Raw genomic sequence first — 22,999 nt, forward strand, 5'->3', positions numbered from 1 at the left:
CTACTTAACTGAGGCCCTTTGCAACTCAGTGAGACCCTGTTTCAAAATAAAGAATAAAAAATAGGGTTGGAGTTGTAGCTCAGAGGTAGAACATCCTTGAGCTTCATCCCCAGTACCGCAAGAAAAACAAAAACTTAACTCAAGTGCTACATCTTTTAGGAAACTTTCCATAACACATACCCCCTTTTCACAAAATATTTCAGGTATTCTCCTTAAATATGGAGATTTCCTGACTGAGTATATAATTGAATTGTCCGGTTTCAGAGAGAAATACAATATTCTCTGTTGTCAAAGGGGGGAGGGAGATAACTCTAGAAAAACAAATCTAGACTTGCACTTTGACTAACAGATGATGTCAGGCCTCCCTGAAGGGTAAAATTGACCTTAAAAGTAAGCTTATAAAGGGTGACAAACACACTATGTATTGAACATCTCTTTAATGAGCACTTATAATGGATACAAATAGCGAGGATAAAAGATTTGGCAGTTTATTCCTTCACCTGGACTCCTTACTTTTTAGTGGTACTGGGGATTGAACCCGGGGGTACTCTACCACTGAGCTATATTTCCAGGGTTTTTTTTATTTCGTTTGTTTTGTTTTGTTTTATAGTACTGGGGATGGGACCCAGGGACATTCTACCTCTAAGCTACACCCTCAGCCCTAGTTTTTATTCTTTATTGGAAACAGGGTCTCACTGAGTTGCAAAGGGCCTCACTAAGTAGTAGCTGAGGCTGTCTACGATCCATGATCCTCCTGTCTCAGCCTCCCAGATGCTGGCATTACAAGCATGTACAACCACGCCTGGCTAACCTCCTCCAAATTTTAACCTTTACTTCTCCTGATCTGTTGCTCTTGTTATAATGTCATCTTTTGTCTCCATAACCAGTTTTTAAGCCCTCTCACACCAATTCTGTCTGTCCATCTGCCTGCCCAGGGGCATTCTATTTCTGGTACTCTACATATACTCCCAGCCCTTGTTAGTTTTTTGTTTTAAAACAGGGTCTCACAAGCCGGGCGTGGTGGCGCACACTTGTAATCCCAGTGCTTGGGAGGCTGAGACAGGAGAATTGCACAGGTTCGAAGCCAGCCTCAACCTTAGTGAGGCTCTGAGCAACTTAGTGAGACCCTGTTTCCAAATAAATTATAAAATAGGTCTGGGAGTATATCCCAGAGGTAGAAAAGCCCCTGGGTTCTGGTACCACAAAAAAAAAAAAAAAAAAAAAAACCAGGGTCTCATCAATTGCTGAAGATCTTGCTACATTGCTGAGGCTGTTCTTGAACCTGTGATACTTCTGTGTCAGCCTCCCAAGTCCTGGATTAAAGGTGTACACCACCACGCCCCGCTCTAATACAGTTTTAATATCATGTGAATGCATTATTTTTGTTCAAAGACAAATAAAAAAATCTATATTTGAGGTATTCACTCTTTAGAAATGAAAATTACTTTCATCTTAAATCCTTTTCATTTCCTATAACATTATTCACTGTTAATTTTCTCACTTCTAATCGGCTTTTCATTTTCACTATTGTTACAATACATAAGCCCTTTACTAAATCTTGTCTTGACCAGTATAATAATTATAACCCTCCCATGTCTAACCATACCACATGAGACTGTACCAAGGATGGATAAAAAAAGATAGAAGGAAAAGATTACCTATACCATCTATTTCTGCTGACATATTACAACATATGCACGGCACAATGATGTTTCAGTGATGGACTGTATATAGAATGGTCCCATGAAATTTTAACACAGCTGAGAAATTCCTATTGCCTAGTCACACTAGCTGTCACATCTCACAGCTGTGACATCATAGTGTAATGAATCACTCCTGTGTTTTGGGGTGATACTACTAAACCCATTGCATTACCAGTTGTATAAAATTATAGCATATACAATTATGTACAGTAGACAATACTTGACAGGGGTATTCTACCTATGAGCTACACCCCCTGACCCTATTTTTTATTCTTTCATTTTTGAAACAAGTTTTCACTAAATTGCACAGGGCCTCACTAAGCAGCTGAGGCTGGCCACAAACCTGCAATCCTCCTGTCTCAGCCTCCCAAGCACTGGGATTACAAGCATGCACCACCACACCCTGCTAGAGTATACTCCTTTTACTTATTAATAAAAACAACAAAAAGTCAGCTGTAAAGTAGCCCAGGCAAATCTTTCAGAAAGAATTCAGAAGGCATGGTTATCAAAGAATGGGACAGTTCTGTGAGTGATACTGTCCCTGAACACCTTCCAGTAGAACAAGATATGGAGGTGGAAGGTAGTGATATTGATTATTCTGACCATGTGCAGGCCAGAAGGAAAATATGTTTTGTATAGCTATAAAATGTGTTGATGTTTTAAGTCAAAAAGAGTCGAAAGTTTAAAAAAATATAAATTAATGAAATAAAAACTAAGCTAAAGTTATTATAGTATTTTTTAATAAATATAGTGTAGCCTCAGTGAACAGTGTTTAAAACATCTATAGAGTACAGTATGTCCTAGGCCTTTACTTTCATTCCCTATTTACTTGTCAAAACTGACCCAGAGTAATTTCCAGTCCTGAAAGTACTATTTATTTATTTATTGGTACTGAGGATGGAACCCAGAGCTACTCTCCGAGCCCTATTTTTTTTAAATAGGTATAAGATTTATTTAAAAAAATTTTTTTATTGGTACATTGTAGTCATACATCTTAATGGAATAAAAGACTTGTGTAGGCATACATGCATGCATCACCCAATTAGCTCTTACCCAATCCCCACCCATCTCCCTTCCCATCCTTCCTTCCCATGCTCGGCTTTGATAACGTTTAAGTACATCATGTGCTTTAGAGAGTTTCCCTCTCCCCACTCCTATCCCCTCAGTTAGGTTACCTTATTCTGAGCCCTATTTTTTATTATTTATTTTGAAACTGGATCTCACTGAGTTGCAAAGGGTCTCACTAAGTAGCTGAGGCTAGCCATGAACCCTGATACTCCTGTCTCAGCCCCCCCCCCCCCAAATGCTGGGATTACAAGCATGTGCCACCACACCCGGCTATTTTTTAAAATTATTTTTTGTGGTACTGGGGTGAACCCAAGGACATTCTACCTACAAACTACATTCCCAGCCCTTTTTATTTATTTATTTTTTGTTTTCAAACAGAGTTTGGGCTGGACATGGTGTTACATACTTGTAATTCCAGCACTTGGGAGGCTGAGACAAGAGGATCATAAGTTCACAGCCAGCCTCAGATACTTAGTGAGGCCTTCTGCAACTTAGTGAGACCCTGTTTCAAAATAAAAAATAGAACTAGCCAGGTGTGGTGGTGCACACTTGTAATCCCGGCATTTGAGAGGCTAAGACCAGAGGATTGCGGTTCGTGGACAGCCTCAGCTACTTAGTGAGGCCCTTTGCAACTCAGTAAGATCCTGTTTCAAAATAAAGAATAAAAAATAGGGCTGGGGGTGTGGCTCAGAGATAGAATGTCCCTGGGTTCCATCCACAGTACCGAAGGAAAAAAAAAACCCCACCCCAAAATAAAAAAATATAAAATAGGGCTGGAGGTACAATGCCCCTAGGTTAAACAATTAGTACTGTTCCATACCTTTATTTTCTTCACTTAAGGATAAGTCTTATGTTTCTTTCCATATCAACACATATAAATGATGTATTAAGAGCCAGGCATTGTGGCACACGCTGAGACTCTTATCAACCTAGTGAGCCCCTGTTTCCAAATAAGAAATAAAAATTGGGCGGATAATATAACTCGAAGGTAGAATATATCTGGGTTCAATCCTGAGTACCACACAAAAAAATTTTTGTGCACAAATATAAATGACTAATTAAAAAAACTCTCCAAGCCAGGCATGGTGGCACATGCTTGTAAATCCCAGATTTTTGGGAGGCTGGGACAGGAGGATCACAGGTTCTCAGCCAGCCTTAGCAACTTAGTGAGACCCTTTTTCAAAATAAAAATACAATAGAGCTCGGAGTGCAGCTCAGAGGTAGAATGCTCCTAGACTCAATTCCTAGTTCAAGGCCAGTCTCAGCAACTGAGTGAGACCCTGTTTCAAAATTAAAAATTAAGCCGGGCGTGGTGGCGCATGCTTGTAATCCCCGTACTTGGGAGGCAGAGACAGGAGGATTGAGCAGGTTCAAAGCCAGCCGCGCGCTGGCTTAGGAGACCCTGTTTCCAAATAAAAATGTAAAAATAGGTTTGGGAGTGTAGCCCGGAGGTAGAAGGGCTTCCAGGAACCCCAGTACCACCAAATAAATAAATAAATAAATATAATAATAATAATAATAAAATAAAATTTAAATAAAAATTAAGAGCTGGGTGTGTGCCTCAAAGGCAGAGTGTGCCCCTGGGTTCAATCTTCAGTACCAAAGATAAATAAGTAAATTACCAGCAATGCTTCTACATGATTGAAAATAGTTATATTAAATAATGGTCTGTAAGAAAATTACAAGGAAGCCTGCAAGTAAACTAATACATTATAAAAACAGATTTTTATTTTATTTATCTCAAAAAGTCTTTGAAGACCACTACTCTATATAACTCTGCACATATCTATTACATTTGCTTTTTTGTGTGTGTGTATGGTACTGGGGATTGAACTCAGGAGCATTCTATCTCTGAACTACACCCCCAGCCCTATTTTTAATTTTTTTCTAGGTAGGTTGGTAAGAGTCTCACTAAGTTGCTAAAGCTGCCCTTGAACCTGTGACGCCCATGTCAGCTTCCCAAGTACTGGGATTATAATAATGCACCACCATGCCCGGCTCATTTGCTTGTAATTACTGTGGCAAACTGGTCTCCAGGGTAGAATCAAATCACAACCCTCTACCTTTGTGTCCATCTTCTAAGCCCTAATATGTATCAATCAACCCCCTGCTTGAATAGCTCCAGTACAAACTGATTTACCACCTAACCAACTCTCCATTTCATAGAGTCCATATCTATCTTTTTTCTACTCATGGTCTTGGGTCTGCCAACAAAAAGCCAGAAAGTCCAAGCCCTTATTTTATATGACAGTCACCTAAATATCTGAAAGTCATTGTATTATCTTTTAAATATGACTCAAATGGTCCTAAAGAATCATGGTTGATATAGCCATCAGACTATTCTCATTGGTCTCCTGAGCAGACTCCAGTTTATAGATGCTGCTCTGAAACAAGTTTCCATAAATGACTTGCAGCTAGGCCTTAGAGTGTAGAACTATTGCCTGTCTTAACCTTACATTATACTTTTACTGACCTAGCATCACATTTCTTCTTTTATTACCTCTATTACTCATCTGAGTCATATGAATCAAGTCATATAAAACTACAGTAAGTTTTTAGATGTGTGCTACTAATTACTCAGGGTAGTTATTCTTTAAGTAAATACAGGGCATTAATTCCTTTTTTTTGGGGGGGGTACAGGGGATTGAACTCAGGGGCATTCTACCTCCAAGCTACACCCCCCAGCCCTATTTTTTATTCTTTATTTTGAAACAGAGTGTCATTTAATTGCAGAGGGCCTCACTATGTAGCTGAGGCTTGCAAACCTGTGATCCTCCCATCTCAGACTCCCAAGTACTGGGATTACAAGCATGTACCACTTCACGGGCTCATTAACTCCACTTTGTGTGTGTGTGTGTGGAACCCAGGGGCATTCTACTTCCCAGAGACACCCCTAGCCCTATTTTGTATTCTTTCTTTTTTTTTTTTTATTATTTTTTCAGTCTGGGGATGGAACCCAGGGGCATTCATCCTTCGAGCTATACCCCCTGCCCTATTTTTTTTATTCTTTATTTTGAAACAGGGTCTCACTAAATTGTGAAGGGCCTCACTAAGTAGCTGAGGCTGTCCGCGAACCGCGATCCTACGGTCTCAGCCTCCCGAATGCTGGGATTACAAGCGTATGCCAGCACGCCCAACTTGTATTCTTTATTTTGAAGCAGGGTCTCACTGAGTTGCAAAGGGCCTCACTAAGTAGCTGAGGCAGTCTGAGAACCGAGATCCTCCTGTCTCAGCCTCCCAAATGCTGAGCTTATAAGCATGCCTGGCTCTCATTAACTCCATTTTTAAAATGTCAATTTTGCTAATCATTCTGGCTATCAGGTCATTTTAGATTTTGTTATAATCCATATTATACATTAACTCTTTCAACCAAAGTAAACTTTATCCAAATTGTTGTGAATGTTAAAAGTAAAAAAATCCAGAACTCAGTGTAGTAACATGTGCCTACAGCTTGCCTATAAGGACAGCCTTTTGTGGACAATTATTCAATCAGTTGATTAATACTGGTAATTTCTTTACCTCAAACCCAAGGTCATTCTGAAAAAGTGTAACAAATATCTTTACTTATAAGTAAACTCACCAGGCATACAATTACTACTGTTTCAATTGATAGTTGTAAGTCATTATGTTATTATTAATTTTAATATCAATCTAAGTTTTAAGCATAAGTGCATTCTTACACTGAACTAAATTTTTTTATTTTTGCTGGTCTAGAGATGGAACCCAGAGGCATTTGACATCTGAGCTACACCCCCTGCCCAATTTTTTATTCTTTATTTTGAAACAGGGTCTCACTGAGCTGCAATGAGCCTCACTAAGTAGCTGAGGCTATCCACAAACTGTGATCCTCTAGTCTCAGCCTCCCAAAGGCTGGGATTACAAGCATGCGCCACCACGCCCAGCTTGAACTAATAATAATTTATCCAAAGAATTAAGTATTGATCAGCTGATTTATACCAAAGACTTCTGCAAATCTACAAAACTGCCTCTTTCCAAAGGGGCAAAAAATTGAGAGAAATCACTTACTGGTATCATAAGATATCATCTTTTCCCTGAAGACTAGTAAAGTTTCTTTTTTTTTTTTTCCCCATACTGGAGATGGAACCTAAGGGTATTTTACCTCCAGCCACACCCTGGCTCTATTTTTTTTAATTCTTTACTTTGAAACAAGGTCTAAGTTGCTGAAGGCCTCACTAAGTAGTTGAGGCTGTCCTCATACTGTGATCCTCCAGTGTCAGCCTTCCAAGTCCTGGGATTACAAGTGTGTGTCACCATGCCTGGCTAGAACTTCTTTTTTGGTAGTCTTCAATCTCAAGTGGCTCATGAAGACATCTGAATCACAGAGCTGCCATTTTGTGGTTGCCACATGATACTGTTTCTTTCAACTCCAATAATAACAATTTGAAGTCAGCTGAGCAAATAGCTTTTTTAATAGGCAAAGACCCATTCTGCTAACATAACTTTAGGATGCTCAACAGATAAGAAAAATTATGCCTCAAATGTTATTATTCTTATTACTATTACTGCAATTATTATTATTACTATGGTACTAGGAATTGAACCCAGGGACATTCTACCTCCAAGCAACAGCCCTAGCTCTATTTTATTTTTATTTTGAAACAGGGTCTCACTAAGTTGATGAAAGTCTAACTACTTGATGATACTGTCCCTGAATTTGCGATCCTCCTGCCTCAGCCTCCCAAGTAGTAGGATTACAGGTGTGCACCACACCTGACTAGATGTTATTAATGAAGTACTTCACAGCTTATAAGGCACCTGCACACAGTATTTACATTAAGCTCATAAAAATCTCATGAAGCAGATAAACCATGCAGTACTACTTACTGGCTTTTCTAGATGAGAAAAAATGAAGATGTTTAAATTTTACCATGGTTATAAGAAAACAATGAAGCCACCACACTAATCAAGATATTTTAATTTCAAATGCTAGACTCTTGGAAAACTTCCAAGTGTGCTAAGTTAAAACAGCAAGAAAAGAATTGGAATAAAATATTATTTGACCACTAATACATATCAGTCATTGCTAAAGATGACCAAATGCAAAAAGGAGAGTCACCAATCATTTTTAATAATGCTAGGGGCAGAAGAGAAAGCATGAATACACTACTTATCCTGATATATCAACTGCGAATAAGAGAAGGAAAAAACAAAAACAAAAACCTGACTGCTGCGCTTGGGAGGCGGAGACAGGAGGATCGTGCTGGTTCGGAGCCAGCCTCGCTGGCTTAAGAGACCCTGTTTCCAAATAAAAGATATAAAATAGGTGGAACCCCACTACCACCAAAAAAAAAACCCTGACAATGGAATTTCAAAGACAGCTATAAAATTAGAGGGAAAATGTGACTTTGAGCTTAGGTGAATAATTGTATAGGATACACTAGACAATACTATACCAATTTTACAAACAGAAAACTCACAAATCAAATCAATTGTTCAATTCTAGAAATCATTAACCTCTTTCTACAGTGTCCTACAAGAAACAGATGACAATACACATCTTGGGAAATCTGACCATCATATTGCTTTCTGTGTAAGATATGTGCCTAACTCAACCTAAAAACCGATAGTGAATGGGCACACCTGTGAACTACTCCTTGATCCAGCACATTTGACTAAACCAGAGTATTGCTTGATAACAGAAATAAATCCAAATTCACAAATGATTAATAAAAGAGAAGTCCTGGGGGGGAGAACAAAGATTTCATTTGTCTCATATGTGGTCATACAATGTTATAATTTGGATCTGGAACGTCCCTCAAAGGTTCATGTGTTGAAGGCTTAGTCCCTGATCAGTATTCAGAAGTAGAGCTTTTGGGAAGTGACTGGTTTACAAGGGCTTGGCTCTTATCAGTGGACTAACCCACTGATGGATTTAGAGCTGAATGAAGTGCTGGAAGGTGGTGGGAACTGTGGGAAGTGGAAATAGTTTAAAGAAGTAGGTTACTGGAGGAATCCCCTGGGGGTCTGTCTTTGGTCTCTTCTGTGGGCATATGCACAATCACACTGTGTGTATGTGTCTCACTCTTGCTCTGTGCTATCTGGCTGCCTTGAGGTGAGCAGCTTTGCTTCTCCACATTCTTCCACCATGATGTACTATCACACCATATGCCCAGAAACAATGGAGCCATCAAGCATGGATTGAAACCTCTGAAACTATGAGCCAAAATAATTATTTCCCTCTTTAAATTGACTTTCTCAGGTATTCTGTCACAGTGATGAAAAGACTATTCACACACACAGTTTTTCTTGGATTTCTTTAAGCCTTCTTTAAATTATTACATTTTCTTTCTTAGCTAGTGGGAATGGGTTTCTGTTTCATATACTCAAATGGCTCCTTCTAAGAACAAAACCCCAAGTCCTTCTAATTAACTAGAGGATTTCGATGGTCATACACATTAAATTAAGCAAAGCTGCTATAAATATATGTGTATACACATATACCTGGGATAAAATGAATCTTGGTAAAGTATCTCTGTAATGTAAGGAACCTTTCACAAAATATCTAAATGAAAACAAATATGGCAAAAAAAAAAAAGCCAAATTAAGCTAAGAAAAAAACAAAATCAAGGATAGTAAACTCCTTAAAGTACAACTAGCCACAAATAAGCAAGCTAAGCAGGGATGTGGGGGGAGGTGGGGAATGAACATATCAGGACACACAGAGGACAAAATAAATCATTTCTGCTCTTTGATCAGCATTACTAAGGCATTACAGCACTAATCAAATTAGGGTTAGTTTTTTTAAATGCATATGGTGAAATTACAGAAACATTCAAGGAAGAAGGATAAAAAGAATGAAATATGAACCATTTATTAATGAAATCACTGTTACGTATCTAATCTCATTTATTCATTTCCATTTTGTAGATGAAGACACCAAGATTCAAGTTACTCATAGTTACATGGCTGGTAAGTTAGCAAAGACTTTATCTTAGTTTTATACAGGATAGCTCTGCCCTGCTTTGTGAAAGTGGAGGTGCCATCTGTCTAAGTGAAGGCAACAGAGGGACTAGACACTCCCAAAGCAACTCAACAGACCAAGCAATTAGGAGGTCAAAAGCAGAAGACTGATATAGAATTTATGGGAATCAAGAAATATATGAGAGTTGGACATTGTGGCACATGCCTGTAGTTCCAGTATTTTGGAGGCTCAGACAAGAGGACTGCAATTTTAAGGCTAGCCTGATAACTTTAATGAGACTCTCAGCAACCTAGTGAATTCAAGGTAGAACATCCCTGGTATTGGGGCAGTGAAGAATATATGTGAATTCACCATCGTTCACTAGTATTTACCAGTGAACAATCCCCATTACAAAATAGAGAAAGAAAAACATAAGAAATATATATATCGGAGGAGAAAGCACAGACTTTGGAGTCAGAAAGGCATAGGTTCAAATCCCAGCTTGGTAAGTTCCTAGGGTTATGACGAGACAATTAGTATCCTTTTTCTCATAGAAAAATATCATCTTTACAGATATTACTGTTCAGATTCAATGAGTTATGTCACTAGAGAAAATGCCCTTATCAGTTTTATATTTATAATTTTTCACTATATTACACAGTATTCATTTATTCATTCATTCATTTATTTATTTATTTGCAGTACTGGGGATGGAACCCAGGAGCATTCTACCTCCAAGCTATACTCCCTATTTTTTATTCTTTATTTTGAAACAGGATCTCACTGAGCTGCAATGAGCCTCACTAAGTAGCTGAAGCTGTCCTTGAACCGTGATCCTCTGGTCTCAGCCTCCTGAATGCTGGGATTACAAGTGTGCGCCATCATGCCCAGCTAGTATATATCACTTCTTAACACACACTTTAGGTATTAATGTCCCTTCTGATTTTAGCCTGTTGTTTCCACCATTTGCTCCTTAGCCTTCTATGGTAAGTAGAATAATGCCCTCCAAAAGATGTCCACACCCTAATTTGTGAAAACTATGAATATGTTACCCTACAATGTAAAGGTAACTTTGCAGACATGAATAAGACCTTGGAATGGATAGATTATCCCAAATAATCCAGATAAGCCCAATCTAATCACACAAAATATTTAAAAGTGGATAAACTTTCCTAGATTAGAGAGAGATGAAATGGACCAAGAATTAGAATTATGGGACATGAGAAAGATGTGCCTCACTGTTACTGCCTTTAAAGGTAGAGAAAGGGAGCCACTAACCAAATAAAATGTGGGTATGGGAATGAGTTCTAAATGCTGGGAAAAGCTGAGCATGGTGTCACACATATATTGTTACAGTGAAATATGTTACGGTGTGGGAATGTTATGGTTGTGGGAAAACTGTTTCCGGGGACCCCTATTAGGGTCCCGGACACAATTTCCCTCAAACCACAACAAAACCCAAAACATCCCCAAACAGAAAAACAGTGGGTTCTTGTCCTGAGTTAAGGATAAGTATATATAGCTCGGACACTTGCTGAAGATTTAAAGAAGTTTATTAAAAAGACAAAAATACAGAAGATAGTTACAGCCCCATGTCATTCTAGCATGGGGGCCGGTGGTTCGAGCCAATTCACCACCCAAAGTTACAGTACGCGACCTGGACTTTTTATATCCATGACCTCCATCTTGTTTAAGTAATTCTGACATAGTAAGCGTCCCTGTAAGGTATCTCCCTTTACCCTGTAAGGTTCCTCCCCCAGAAAGGTGTGGCAAGGTGTCTCCTTTCAAGAAGGTCGACCCCTCCTACCATCTTAGCTAGCTTATCTATTCATGTAGATCTGTCTTTAGACAGAGAAAGGCCTAGTTCCCCTCTCCTATAGACTTGCTAATTACCTTTAGCTAGGTTAATTTACATTGAAATAGTTGCCTGCTTTTAGGCAGAACCGAAGTCCTTTCACAGATTTGCCCCTCACCCAATTTTTGGAATATATTAATAATCATAGCTTTCTCAAATCTTTCTAGGCCATTCCCAATACTGGTACACTATAATTCCAGTAATTGGGAGGCTGAGACAGGAGGATATCAGGTTTAAAACCAGGCTCAGCAACTTAGTGAGGCTCTCAGCAACTTAGTGAAAACCTTGTTTCCATATAAAAACAAAATAGGTCTGGGGGTGTAGCCCAGAGGTAAAAGGCCCCGGGTTCCAACCCCAGTATCACAATAAATAAATATGTAAGTAAGTAAATAAACAAATGAATGAATAAATGAATGCCAGAAAAAACTCTCAGGTAAAAGCTAGAGAGCAAATAGGTATTACAGCCCTACAGCTACATGGACCTAAATTCTGCTAACAATCTGAATGAACAAGGCCTCTCCAGAAGAGAATTCATCCCTGCTGAAACCTTAATTTTAGCCAATAGACACATTAGATTTCTGAACTAAAGAATGTTAAGATAATTACTATTTGAGCTCCTAATTTTGGCAGTTATGGAACAAGAGAAAAGTAATATATCCCCTTCCGTCTCTCGTTTTCATAAAAAACTATCAAATTTTACATATGTGCTCTTAAGTCCTCTTGGAAACAATTAGGAAAAAAAATGGGTCAATGCATGCAGTCTACCCAGGACACATTCATCATTCACTGAAGTACTAACTGTGCCAGGCACCATCCTGCTTCAAGGAGTTGGCAGCACGCGGCCATCAATATTCACTTTCCCCTTTTTTGCTTGAGTGTTTGGCCATAAGCACAGTAAAACTGTAAGCTACCTCTAAAAATGGGAATATCTGGAAGAGAGTACAAAGAGAACCTAAACTTTCATCAGTTATGAAAAATAAAGTCTAAGAGGTAGATGGAGAGAGCAAAGAGGAACAGAGCCAGGTGATACTATAGTCAAGGGTGTGGGACTAATTGGCTCCAAAAACATAGTTCATTTTCTTTATCTATAAAATGAAAACCTCATAAGTGTGTTCAAGGATTAAAAGATAACAAACCTTTGACATGGTGTCAGAACCATAACATGTGAAGGATTCCTCATGAGAATCTACTACAAAGACATTGTGCCAAAAGCTAATGTGATGGAGAATACCAGAGAAATACTGTCTAGATATAACTTAGGTTGTATTTAAATAAAATATAAGAAGCCAGAGAATAGTAGTAGGAAAGAATAAAATTTAGGAAAATAGAAAAAAAGGACTAGGACTGAACAACAGAGGAATGGATCATGATACTACTGGTACAATTACTGGTACAAGAAATATGTTTTAAAAATACAGATACAAAGCTGGGTGTGGTGGCACACGCTTGTAATCCCCGCGCTTGGGAGGCAGACACAGGAGGATCGCGTAGGTTCGGAGACAGCCTCGCTGGCTTAGGAGACCCTGTTTCCACATAAAAATGTTAAAAAAATAGGTCTGGGAGTGTAGCCCGGAGGTAGAAGGGCTTCCAGGAACCCCAATACCACAAAAAAAAAAAAAAAAAAAAAACCAGATACGAGCCGGGTGTGGTAGGTTCACACTTGTAATCCCAGCATTTGGGAGGCTGAGACAGGAGAATCAAGGTTCAAGGACAGCCTCAGCTACTTAGTGAGGCCCTTTGCAACTCAGTGAGACCCTGTTTCAAATTAAAGAATAAAAAATAGGGCTGGGGATGTGGCTCAAAGGTAGAATGTCCCTGGGTTCCATCTTTAGTACTGCAAAACAAACAAAAAAATACAGATACCCAGTATTTACTTTGGAGCTATTAAAACAGAATTTATATTAAAAAAGTTGTTTTACAATTATAAAACACTGATGGAATTAAAAGGAGATGACTACCTGTGTTTGGTAGCAGAGGAAATCTAACGTCTTTTTTTTTTGGTTGGTACTGGGGATGGAACCCAGGGACATTCTACCTTCGAGCTGTACCCAGCCCTATTTTTTTTATTGTTTATTTTGAAATAGGGTCTCACTGGGTTGCATAGGGCCTCACTAAGTAGCTGAGGTGCAACCCAAATCCTCCTGTCTCAGCCTCCCAAATGCTGGGATTACAAGTGTGAGCCACCACACCTGGCTTCTTTTTGAAGCATCCTTTATTTTTAAGCGAAGAAAAACAGCTAAGATATAGGGTTTTTTTTTTTTTTTTTTTTTTTTTTTGGTGGTACTGGGGTTCCTGGAAGCCCTTCTACCTCCGGTATACACTCCCATGGGCTACACTCCCAGACCTATTTTTTTAACATTTTTATGTGGAAACAGAGTCTCTTAAGCCAGCAAGGCTGGCTCAAGAACCAGCGCGATCCTCCTGTTTCTGCCTCCCAAGCGCAGGGATTACAAGCATGCGCCACCACGCCCGGCCTAGATATAGGTATTTTAAAACTTGCAAATAAACAGGGCTTATGAAATAAAAGTTAGAAAATTTTCCATAGTAAACTAAAAGTTAAGCCGGGCATGGTGGCGCATGGCTGTAATGTCAGTACTTGGAAGGCTAAGACAGAAAGATCCCAGGTTCATGGCCAGCCTCAGATACTTAGTGAGGCCCTCAGCAACTTAGTGAGACTGTTTTAAAATAAAGAATAAAAAATAGGGCTGGAACTGGGCATAGTGGTGCACACTTCTAATCCCAGTACTTGGGAGGCTAAGACAGAAGGATCACAGGTTTGAGGACAGCCTTGGCAAGTAGTGAGACTCCCATCAAACTAGTGAGGAACTATTTACAAATACAAATAAAATAGGGTTGGGGCTGTAGCTCAGAGGTGGGATGCCTCTGGGTTCAATCTCTGGTACTGCAAAAGCAAAAACAAAAATGTAGCAGTTAGGAAGGAGATGAGAGAGGTTCACATGTGGCTGCATCTTTTGTAGCAAGACTCAGAGATTTGAGAATGAAAGAGAGAATAACAAAATGGAGCAAGCATAGCTGAGCCAGAAGGAGAAGGGAAAACAGGTGAGTTGGCAAAATTAAGGGTCTGTTAAATAATACGGCAAAATTACTAGCTACTGTAAGAGAAGGAAAGCTAGAGAGATAAAAGGGGGGGCAGATAAAAGAGAAAATTGATTTCATGGTGGAGAAGGAATAGAATAGGATAACAGGAACAAAAAAGCACTGGCAAGGAATGGGAACGGGGCATTATTTGAGATGAGAAATGAGGTCGATCATGGGAGGTTAAGAAAGGGAAAAAGGAATGAGAACAGGACCAACACCCTCTATAGCTCAAAAGTAGCTGGGTGTGGTGGCATATACCTGGGAGGATTCCAAGTTTGAGGACAGCCTCAGCAAGTAGTAAAACTCACATCAACCTAATGAGACCCTATTTGGGAAAAAAAAAAAAAAAAAAAAAAAGCCAGGCATGGTGGTGCATGCTTGTAATCCCAGTACTTGGGAACCTGAGACAGCAGGATCTCAGGTTTGCACCCAGTCTCTGCTACTTAGTGAGGCCCTCAGCAACTAACTGAGACCCTGTTCAAAATAAAGAATACAAAAATAGGGCTGGGGTGAAGCTCGGAGGTAGACTGCCCCTGGGTTCCATCCTCAGCACTGCCAAGTAAATAAATAAATAAATACAGACAGACAGACAGACAGACAGACAGCTGTGGTGGCACACGTTTGTAATCCCAGTACTTTTGGAGTCTGAACCAGAAAGATCTCAGGCTTTCAGCCAGCCACAGCAATTTAGTGAGATCCTCCCTAACTTAGTGAGACCTTGTTTCAAAATAAAAAATAAACTAGGGCCAGGGGTGTAGCTTGGAGGTAGAATGTCCTTGGGTTCAACTACCCAGTATCAATCAATCAATCAATCAATGGGCTAGGGTTTTAACTTAGAGGCAAACTGTCTCTGGTTCAATCCTCAGTACCACCACCAACAAACAAAAAAACATAAAACGTTAGAAGCAATGCAAATACTAGGGAAAAATAAGTTGCAAATAAACTGGGTTAGGAATAGGAAATGGAGAAAACAGCTAGTCAAAAATCTTCAAAGAATAACTATACATGACATATAAAAAGCATTGTTTAAGAAAAGCATACCATCTAAATTCTGTGATGTTAAAAGGTGTATTTCAGACATGGGTCACCTCTCACTTGATGAATTAAAACAGCTAAACACATTTAAAAGCAGGAAAAACTAAACAAAAGTAGTTTAGGGATGCTACTATGAACAAAAAGCCCAGAAAGGATTAATATAAAATTCAGGCTAGTGAAAACCAGATTTTGAGGAAAAGATGTAAAGATGTATATTCCTTGAGGATGAGGATTTATTATTTTTTAAAAATCTACTAAACTAGCCGGGCGTGGTGGCGCACGCTTGTAATCCCCGCGCTTGGGAGGCAGAGACAGGAGGATCGCGCAGGTTCGAAGCCAGCCGTGCGCGCTGGCTTAGGAGACCCTGTTTCCAAATAAAAAATATAAAAATAGGTCTGGGAGTGTAGCCCAGAGGTAGAAGGGCTTCCAGGAACCCCAGTACCACAAAAAAAAAAAAAAATCTACTAAACTATACAGATTATACATTCTTTTATGTGCACAATGTAGCTCATACTTAAAAAACTTTAACAGAAATTTTCTACCTCCAATTTTCTTCCCAGTTTGTTTTGCTAATTTTCAGAAAATATGAAACCTGCTCCAACAATAAACTAGTCTCAAAACTGCAATCCTAAACCGGGCGTGGTGGCGCACACTTGTAATCTCCACGCTTGGGAGGCTGAGACAGGAGGATCGCACAGCCTCAGCTACTTAGTGAGGCTCTCAGCAACTTAGTGAGACCCTGTTTCTAATAAAATATAAAATAGGTCTGGGAGTATAGCCCGGAGGTAGAAAGTCTCTGGGTTCCACCCCCAGTGCCACCAAAAAGAAACAAACAAACAAACAAACAAAAAAACAACAAAAAACTGCAATCCTCCTGGCTCAGCCTCCCAAGTACTGAGATTAAGGGTATGTGCCTTCTCATTCACTTTTTTTTTTTTTGGTGGTACTGGGGTTCCTGGAAACCCTTCTACCTCTGGGCTACACTCCCAGACCTATTTTCTATATTTTGGAAATAGGGTCTCTTAAGCCATTGGCTGGCTTCGAACCTGTGCGATCCTCCTGTCTCTGCCTCCCAAGTGCAGGGATTACAAGCGTGCGCCACCTCGGCAAAAAGTTTAATTTCTTCAGAGTAGGGGCTCACTAGTAAGTTTTTTAAATAGAATATTTTTTATTAGCTTTGTTAGAGTAGGCAGCTAGGCAAACAACTAATAAGTATTTTTATGTTATGAGAATTTTTGCTTCCCTACAAAATTTCCTAATTTGAACAGTTCTGACTTTGAAATCTCAGATAATAAAGATTCCATTTTATGCTTTTTAGCTTCCAAATCTCTAGCCTATGTCACTCTCTTGAGCTGCAAACACATACTTCCCGAGATACATTCTCCCTTGCGCATATGACAAATCCATGCTCATCATTCTAATTTCAGTTCAGACTTCACCTCATGTAAAGCCTTGCAGCACCTCCCCTAAAGGCATGCAAACTTAATAAAAAACCACCAATGGCATACCATTATATTTAAAACAAGTCAAAAGCCTTCTTCAGAAAAAGATTTAAAATGCAGTAGAAATAGGTAGGGAGAAAAGGGGAACAGAGAATGAGGTAAGAGAAAAAGGATCAGAATAATTCAACAGGGAGAGATGGGTTTGCTACTCTCACTTAAAAGTACAGATGAAAATATGTGAAATTACCAATGCCCAAATCAGTAACATGTATGGGGAAGGAGACAGAGTAAGAAGGGAGCTGGGGGGGAGCACACCAAGCACTATGTGCATTTATGTCCCTATTGCTCTGAACTACATTTTGATATGAAACTACAATGTACCAATAACACACACACACACACACACACACACACACACACACACACAAACACACACACACACACACACAGTATATATGCTCATAAAGAGTAAATGAGCCGGACGTGGTGGCGCACGCTTGTAATCCCCGTGCTTAGGAGGCTGAGACAGGAGGATCACATAGGTTCAAAGCCAACCACGCTGGCTTAAGAGACCCTGTTTCCAAATAAAATATAAAACAGGTCTGGGAGTGTAGCCCGGAGTTCGTAGAAAGCCCCTGGGTTCCACCCCCAGTACTACCAAAAAAAAAAAAAAAAAAGTAAATGAATAGGAACTGACCAGAAGACAGGTTTTCTCTCCCCCCTCCTCCTCTCTCCCCCCTCCCTCCTTCTCCCTTCTCTCTCTCTCTCTCTCTCTCTCTCTCTCTCTCTCTCTCTCTCATGCTGGTGATGGAACCCAGAGGCTTTCTACCTCCAGGCTATACTCTCAGACCTATTTTATATTTTATTTGAAAACAGGGTCTAAGTTGCTGAGAGGCTCACTAAGTAGCTGAGGCTGGCTTCGAACCTGCACAATCCTCCTGTCTCAGCCTCCCAAGTATTGGGATTACAAGCAAGCACCTGCCGGCTCTTTTTCTTTTTTTTATGTGGTATCAGGCATTCTAACCTCTCAGCTACACCCCCAGCTCTATTTTATTTTTATTTTGAAACAGGGTCTCACTAAGTTGCAGAGGGTCTTATTAAGTTGCTGAAGCTGGCTGTGAACCTGCCATCCTCCTGTCTCAGTCTCCCAAATACTGGGATTACAATCTTGTACCACAGTCAGCTTGGCACAATCTTTCTTTTATTTTTTTTTGAGTTGGGGTAAGAAGGTACATGTCAGATAGTAGGACACAGCTAGTTTGTGCCTCTGTATGCCTGGTTGAGGGACAGGGAGAGTTAGAGATGAGTTTAAAATGGTAGACAGATGCCAGAAATTTAGGACCAACAATTATAGATTTATTAAATTTTCTCTTGATATATATTCATTTAATATTAGGCCAGGCTTGCTAAAAACCACCTTCCACTTGACTTAAATGACACATCTTCCTAAATAATTTTTCAGAAACAAGAAGTTACCAATGAAAACAGCTACATCTGAAGAAACATTTGGCCTTACAGTAAGAAAACAGTTCAACAGTAACATAATGATAATGTGAAAGTGTTAAAAACCTCTACTATGAAAGAGGGATCTCTGGAAAGAAGCAATACACATAATTCCTTTCTCTTGAGAAATCAAAACACTTTTACATTTAGTCTTATTTTATAAAGCATACTACTGAGAGAAGACAGGCCTAAGAATGTTTTAAAAGGGAACGGGAAAAACAGGAAATTGGTGATTTCCATTCCATGTTGCATATTTTTCACATTTTGACTTTAAAAAAAAAATCAAAATGAGCTGGGAGTGGTGGCGTACGTTTGCAATCCTAGCATTCAGGAGGCTGAGACCAGAGGATCTCAGTTCGTGGACAGCCTCTGCTACTTTGGAGGCCCTCTGCAACTTAGTGAGAACTTGTTTCAAAATAAAGAATAAAAAGTAGGGCAGGGGGGTAGCTCAGAGGTCAAATGACCCTGGGTTCCATCCCCAGACCCGCAAAATAAATAAATAAGACCTCAAACTACTGGGTTAATATAATTTGGGAACCACATTACAGCTATGGATATATTCTGAATTAAGTAAATAAAGCAAAGGTTGTTTTTTTTGTGTTTTTGTTTTGTTTTGTTTGCGGTACCTGGAATGGAACCCAGAGGCATTCTACCTCCGAGCTGCACCCCCAGCCCTATTTTTTATTCTTCATCTTGAAACCGGGTTCACTGAGTTACAAAGGGCCTCACTAAGTAGCTGAGGCTGTCCGAGAACCCCGATGCTCTGGTCTCAGCATCCGGAATGCTGGGATTACAAGCATGCGCCACCATGCCTGGCGTCGCAAAGGATTTTAGATGAGGCCATAAATAAGAAAGTGGAAGGACTGAGCTAAAATTTTCTGTAGTTAATTAATGTATACTAACAGAAATACTGGATTGTTTTGCTCCTCATTTCATTAAATATATAAGGCCTAGCAGGGCATGGTGGCGCATACTTGTAATCTCAGCATTTGGGAGACTGAGACAGGAGGATCTGGGTTCGCCTTAGTGAGGCCATCTGCAACTTAGTGAGACCCTATTTCAAAATGAATAAAAAATAGTACTGGGGGTATGGCTCAGAAGTAGAATGCCCCTGGGTTCCATCCCCAGTACCCCCCACACACACACTATACATATATATATATATATATATATATATATATATACACACACACACACATATACACACACATATACAAATATATATACAAACATACATACACACATGTATACATGCACATGTATGTATGTGTGTGTATATATACATGTATATATGTATGTGTATATATGTATATATGGCCTACTTTTCACTAGATTCTCCCTAAAATAAAGTCATATAAAAGCACCTCTTTTTGCCCTCAAAGCAGAGGGAACAATAAGGCCCAGGGAAACATCCCAAATCAGCAACTGTGTCTCACTAGCAGAAGCAAGGGGGAGAAATAGTGGGAAAGAGAGCTAGACATATATAGAAACTAAAGTATGGAGCTTACTCAAGGTCAAACTGAAAACAAAAACGCAAAAAAAGAAAAAAAAAAAGGAAAGCAGCCACAAGGGAGCAGAGGAGCTGCCTCCTTAACATCCATATTTCAAGAAGATTAAACTTGACAAGTGAACTATACTGGCTGTACTAGAGCTGAAAGAAAGCGCTTCTTTACACTATCTAGTGTCAAGTATTCAGTGCTTGAACTAGGTCAGAATAGCATGAATGCCAAGAAAATTGTCTTTCTCTGAACTGCATAGGTGCTGTTTTTGGATGGGTACAAATTTCACAGCCAGGTGTGGTGGTGCACACTTGTAATGTCAGTACTTGGGGAGTCTGAGACAGAAGGATAGGGGTTCCTGAACAGCCTCAGCTACTTAGTGAGGCCCTCCAAAACTTAGTGAGACCCTGTTTTAAAATAAAGAATAAAGCTGGGCATGGTGGCGCACGCTTATAATCCCTGTGCTTGGGAGGCTGAGACAGGTGGATCGCACAGGTTCAAAGCCAGCCTCAGCTACTTAGTGAAGCTTTCAGCAACTTAGTGAGACCCTGTTTCCAAATAAAATATATTTTTAAAAAAAAGATCTGGGAGCATAGCCCGGAGGTAGAAAGCCTCTGGGTTCCATCCCCAGTACTACCAAAAAAAAAAAAAAAAAAAAAAAAAAAAAGAATAAAAAATAGGGCTGAGAGTGTAGTTTGGAAGTAGAATGCTTCTGGGTTCAATCCCCAGTACTGGGGGAAAAAAAAAATCAAGAGGATGAAACACCAACTTGTTTTGAAAAGGAAGCCCCACTATTTCCTGACAATACTTTCTTTTCCACAGTAGACCTTCAATTTTAAATAACCTGAAATGCTGTGGCTCAGTGAGAGAGAGTCTAGCATGGAGGTAGTCCTGGGTTGAACCCCAGCAGAGAGAGAGGAAAAAAATATATATATATATATAGCTGAAAGAAGGTAATCTACAAAATCTAAGTTGAGCAATTATTTCTACTGAGATAACCAAGTAACTATAGTCACTCTTTATTTCTCAAACTCACTTCATTATATTTAATGTGACATCTCTTTCCAATCTCGTTGTTATAGCTTAAATGATTTTAGAAGGATCCTTCCAAATACACCACATTTTTTAGTTTATAAATTTATCATTTAACATTTGCAAAACACCCCTGCTGTCCAGGATTTTACATAGAAAACCACCGTTTACACACACGCACGCACACGCACGCACATATACACAAACCAAAATAACCTTGCTGAAAAACCGTATTTACAACAGAAAGTTACTCTTGCAGGAAAACAATCAACAAGCTTCCATAGCTACTTAAACAACCTGCTACATCACTAGTGCAATTACAAGCTGCTGCTTACATTTCCAAAGTTGTGCAAAGGGCCCAAAGTTATGCAAGAGTTACCACTGAAATCAGACTCTAGTATATTAATAGTTATAACACCTGAACAAGCTTTACGTTTATTATTAGATTCAAAGTAATGCCAAAATCACAGGTATTAAAATATTTTACAATTAGTGTGTTTAATTATCTGTGAAATGTACCAGGATGTTATTTTAACAGAAAATAACTGAATCTTTTTTCTATTTCAAATGGACACGAGTTCACCTGAAAATCAGTTGTAACCCAAGACTTGACACAACTGAAAAATCAGCGCCCCCAGCACGCACACACTTAGGGCACTGAAACGGCCTTGCATTACTACCAAATCAGTTTTGCCAGTTTACACGTGGCAAGTCGACAGAACTCTTTCGTGCTTTAATGACCCCGAAAGGGATTACCTAGTCGCCAAGTCATGTGATGTGACTTATTCTAACTTAGGAGTTGAGGATTCTGAAAATAATTTTTATATGGGCTTCTTCTCTCCTTTTCAGTTGGCTGTCTCACACCAGAGCGCGCCGTGCTCAGGCCGTGGATGAGGAGTGCGGGTCCGAGAAGGTGGGACTGGTCAGGACAATCAAGACCTCATCCTATCACCTCTGCTCTCCTCTACCTTCTCTTTCTCGAGTCGCCAAGGGACCCCAGAAGGGAGGTCCAGGGCCGGGTGCAGCCGTCTGCGTCGGGCCCGGCCAGCTCTGCGCAGAGCTGCCCCTGTCAAACACGCTCCGGCCCGGTGGGGCAAACGGTGCGCGAGCCTCGCTGCAGGGCCGGCCCCGCCGCCCGCCCGGCCGGCCAGGCCGCGGCCTCGAAGCGCCCACGTCACCAGCTCCAGCACTGCGGAAATGGAGCGGCGCGGCCCGAGGGAGGCGCCGGGCGGAGTCCGCGCCCGCGCCGCCGCCGGCGCCGTTTGCCCCGCAGCCCCGGCTCGAGGGCCGCCGGCCCCCGCCCGTCCGCGCCCCGGGCCCTCACCTGTGTCGCCGATGATGATGTACTTGAAGAGATAGGCGTACGCCATGGCCGCGGCCGCTCGGTGCCAGGGCTCACGGCTCCTCCTCCTGCGACTGCTCCTCCTCCGCGCCCCTCACCCCGGCGCCGCTCAGCCTCGAAACGCCAGGCCCCGCCCGCCGCCGCCGCCGTGGTCGTCAGCCGCCGGGAGTGAGGGGCCGAGAAGGAGCCGGAAAAACTGACACCCGCGGGGCCGAGGGAGACAGCGCCCGGCCGAGCCCAGCCGAACAATAACAGCCGCCGCGGCACCTCCGCCCCGCCTCCGCGCCGACCCGGAAGTGCTGCAGCCGCCGGAGGCGCCAGAGGAAAGGGGAGGAGCCCTGCAGGCCGGCCGTGCCCCGCCCGCGGAGCCCCGCCCCGCCCGGGCCCCGCCCCGCGCCCTGCGAATCTGGTCCGCCCGGAGCCCGGCGATGCCGTGGCCGATGGTTCCGGCGCGTCTCTGCGGGCGACCCCGGCGGCCCGGAGACGCCGAGGAGGACGC

General features: G+C 41.0%; 1 protein-coding gene across 2 annotated transcripts in view; it reads right to left on the reverse strand.

The window, feature by feature from the left end:
• The window catches only part of RAB2A (RAB2A, member RAS oncogene family), a gene marked incomplete at both ends in the record, with an annotated part of 95,471 nt that extends 72,943 nt beyond the window's left edge, over positions 1–22,528 (reverse strand). For both annotated transcript variants that reach the window (XM_080694658.1, XM_080694657.1), the window contains one exon: positions 22,483–22,528. In XM_080694658.1, coding sequence (XP_080550784.1) covers positions 22,483–22,528 — 46 coding nt within the window. The remainder of the gene's footprint in view (positions 1–22,482) is intronic.
• Positions 22,529–22,999: the final 471 nt, after the last annotated feature.

Source organism: Muscardinus avellanarius, assembly GCF_963383645.1.
Source record: "Muscardinus avellanarius genome assembly, chromosome: 4".
Taxonomy (NCBI): Eukaryota; Metazoa; Chordata; class Mammalia; order Rodentia; family Gliridae; genus Muscardinus; species Muscardinus avellanarius.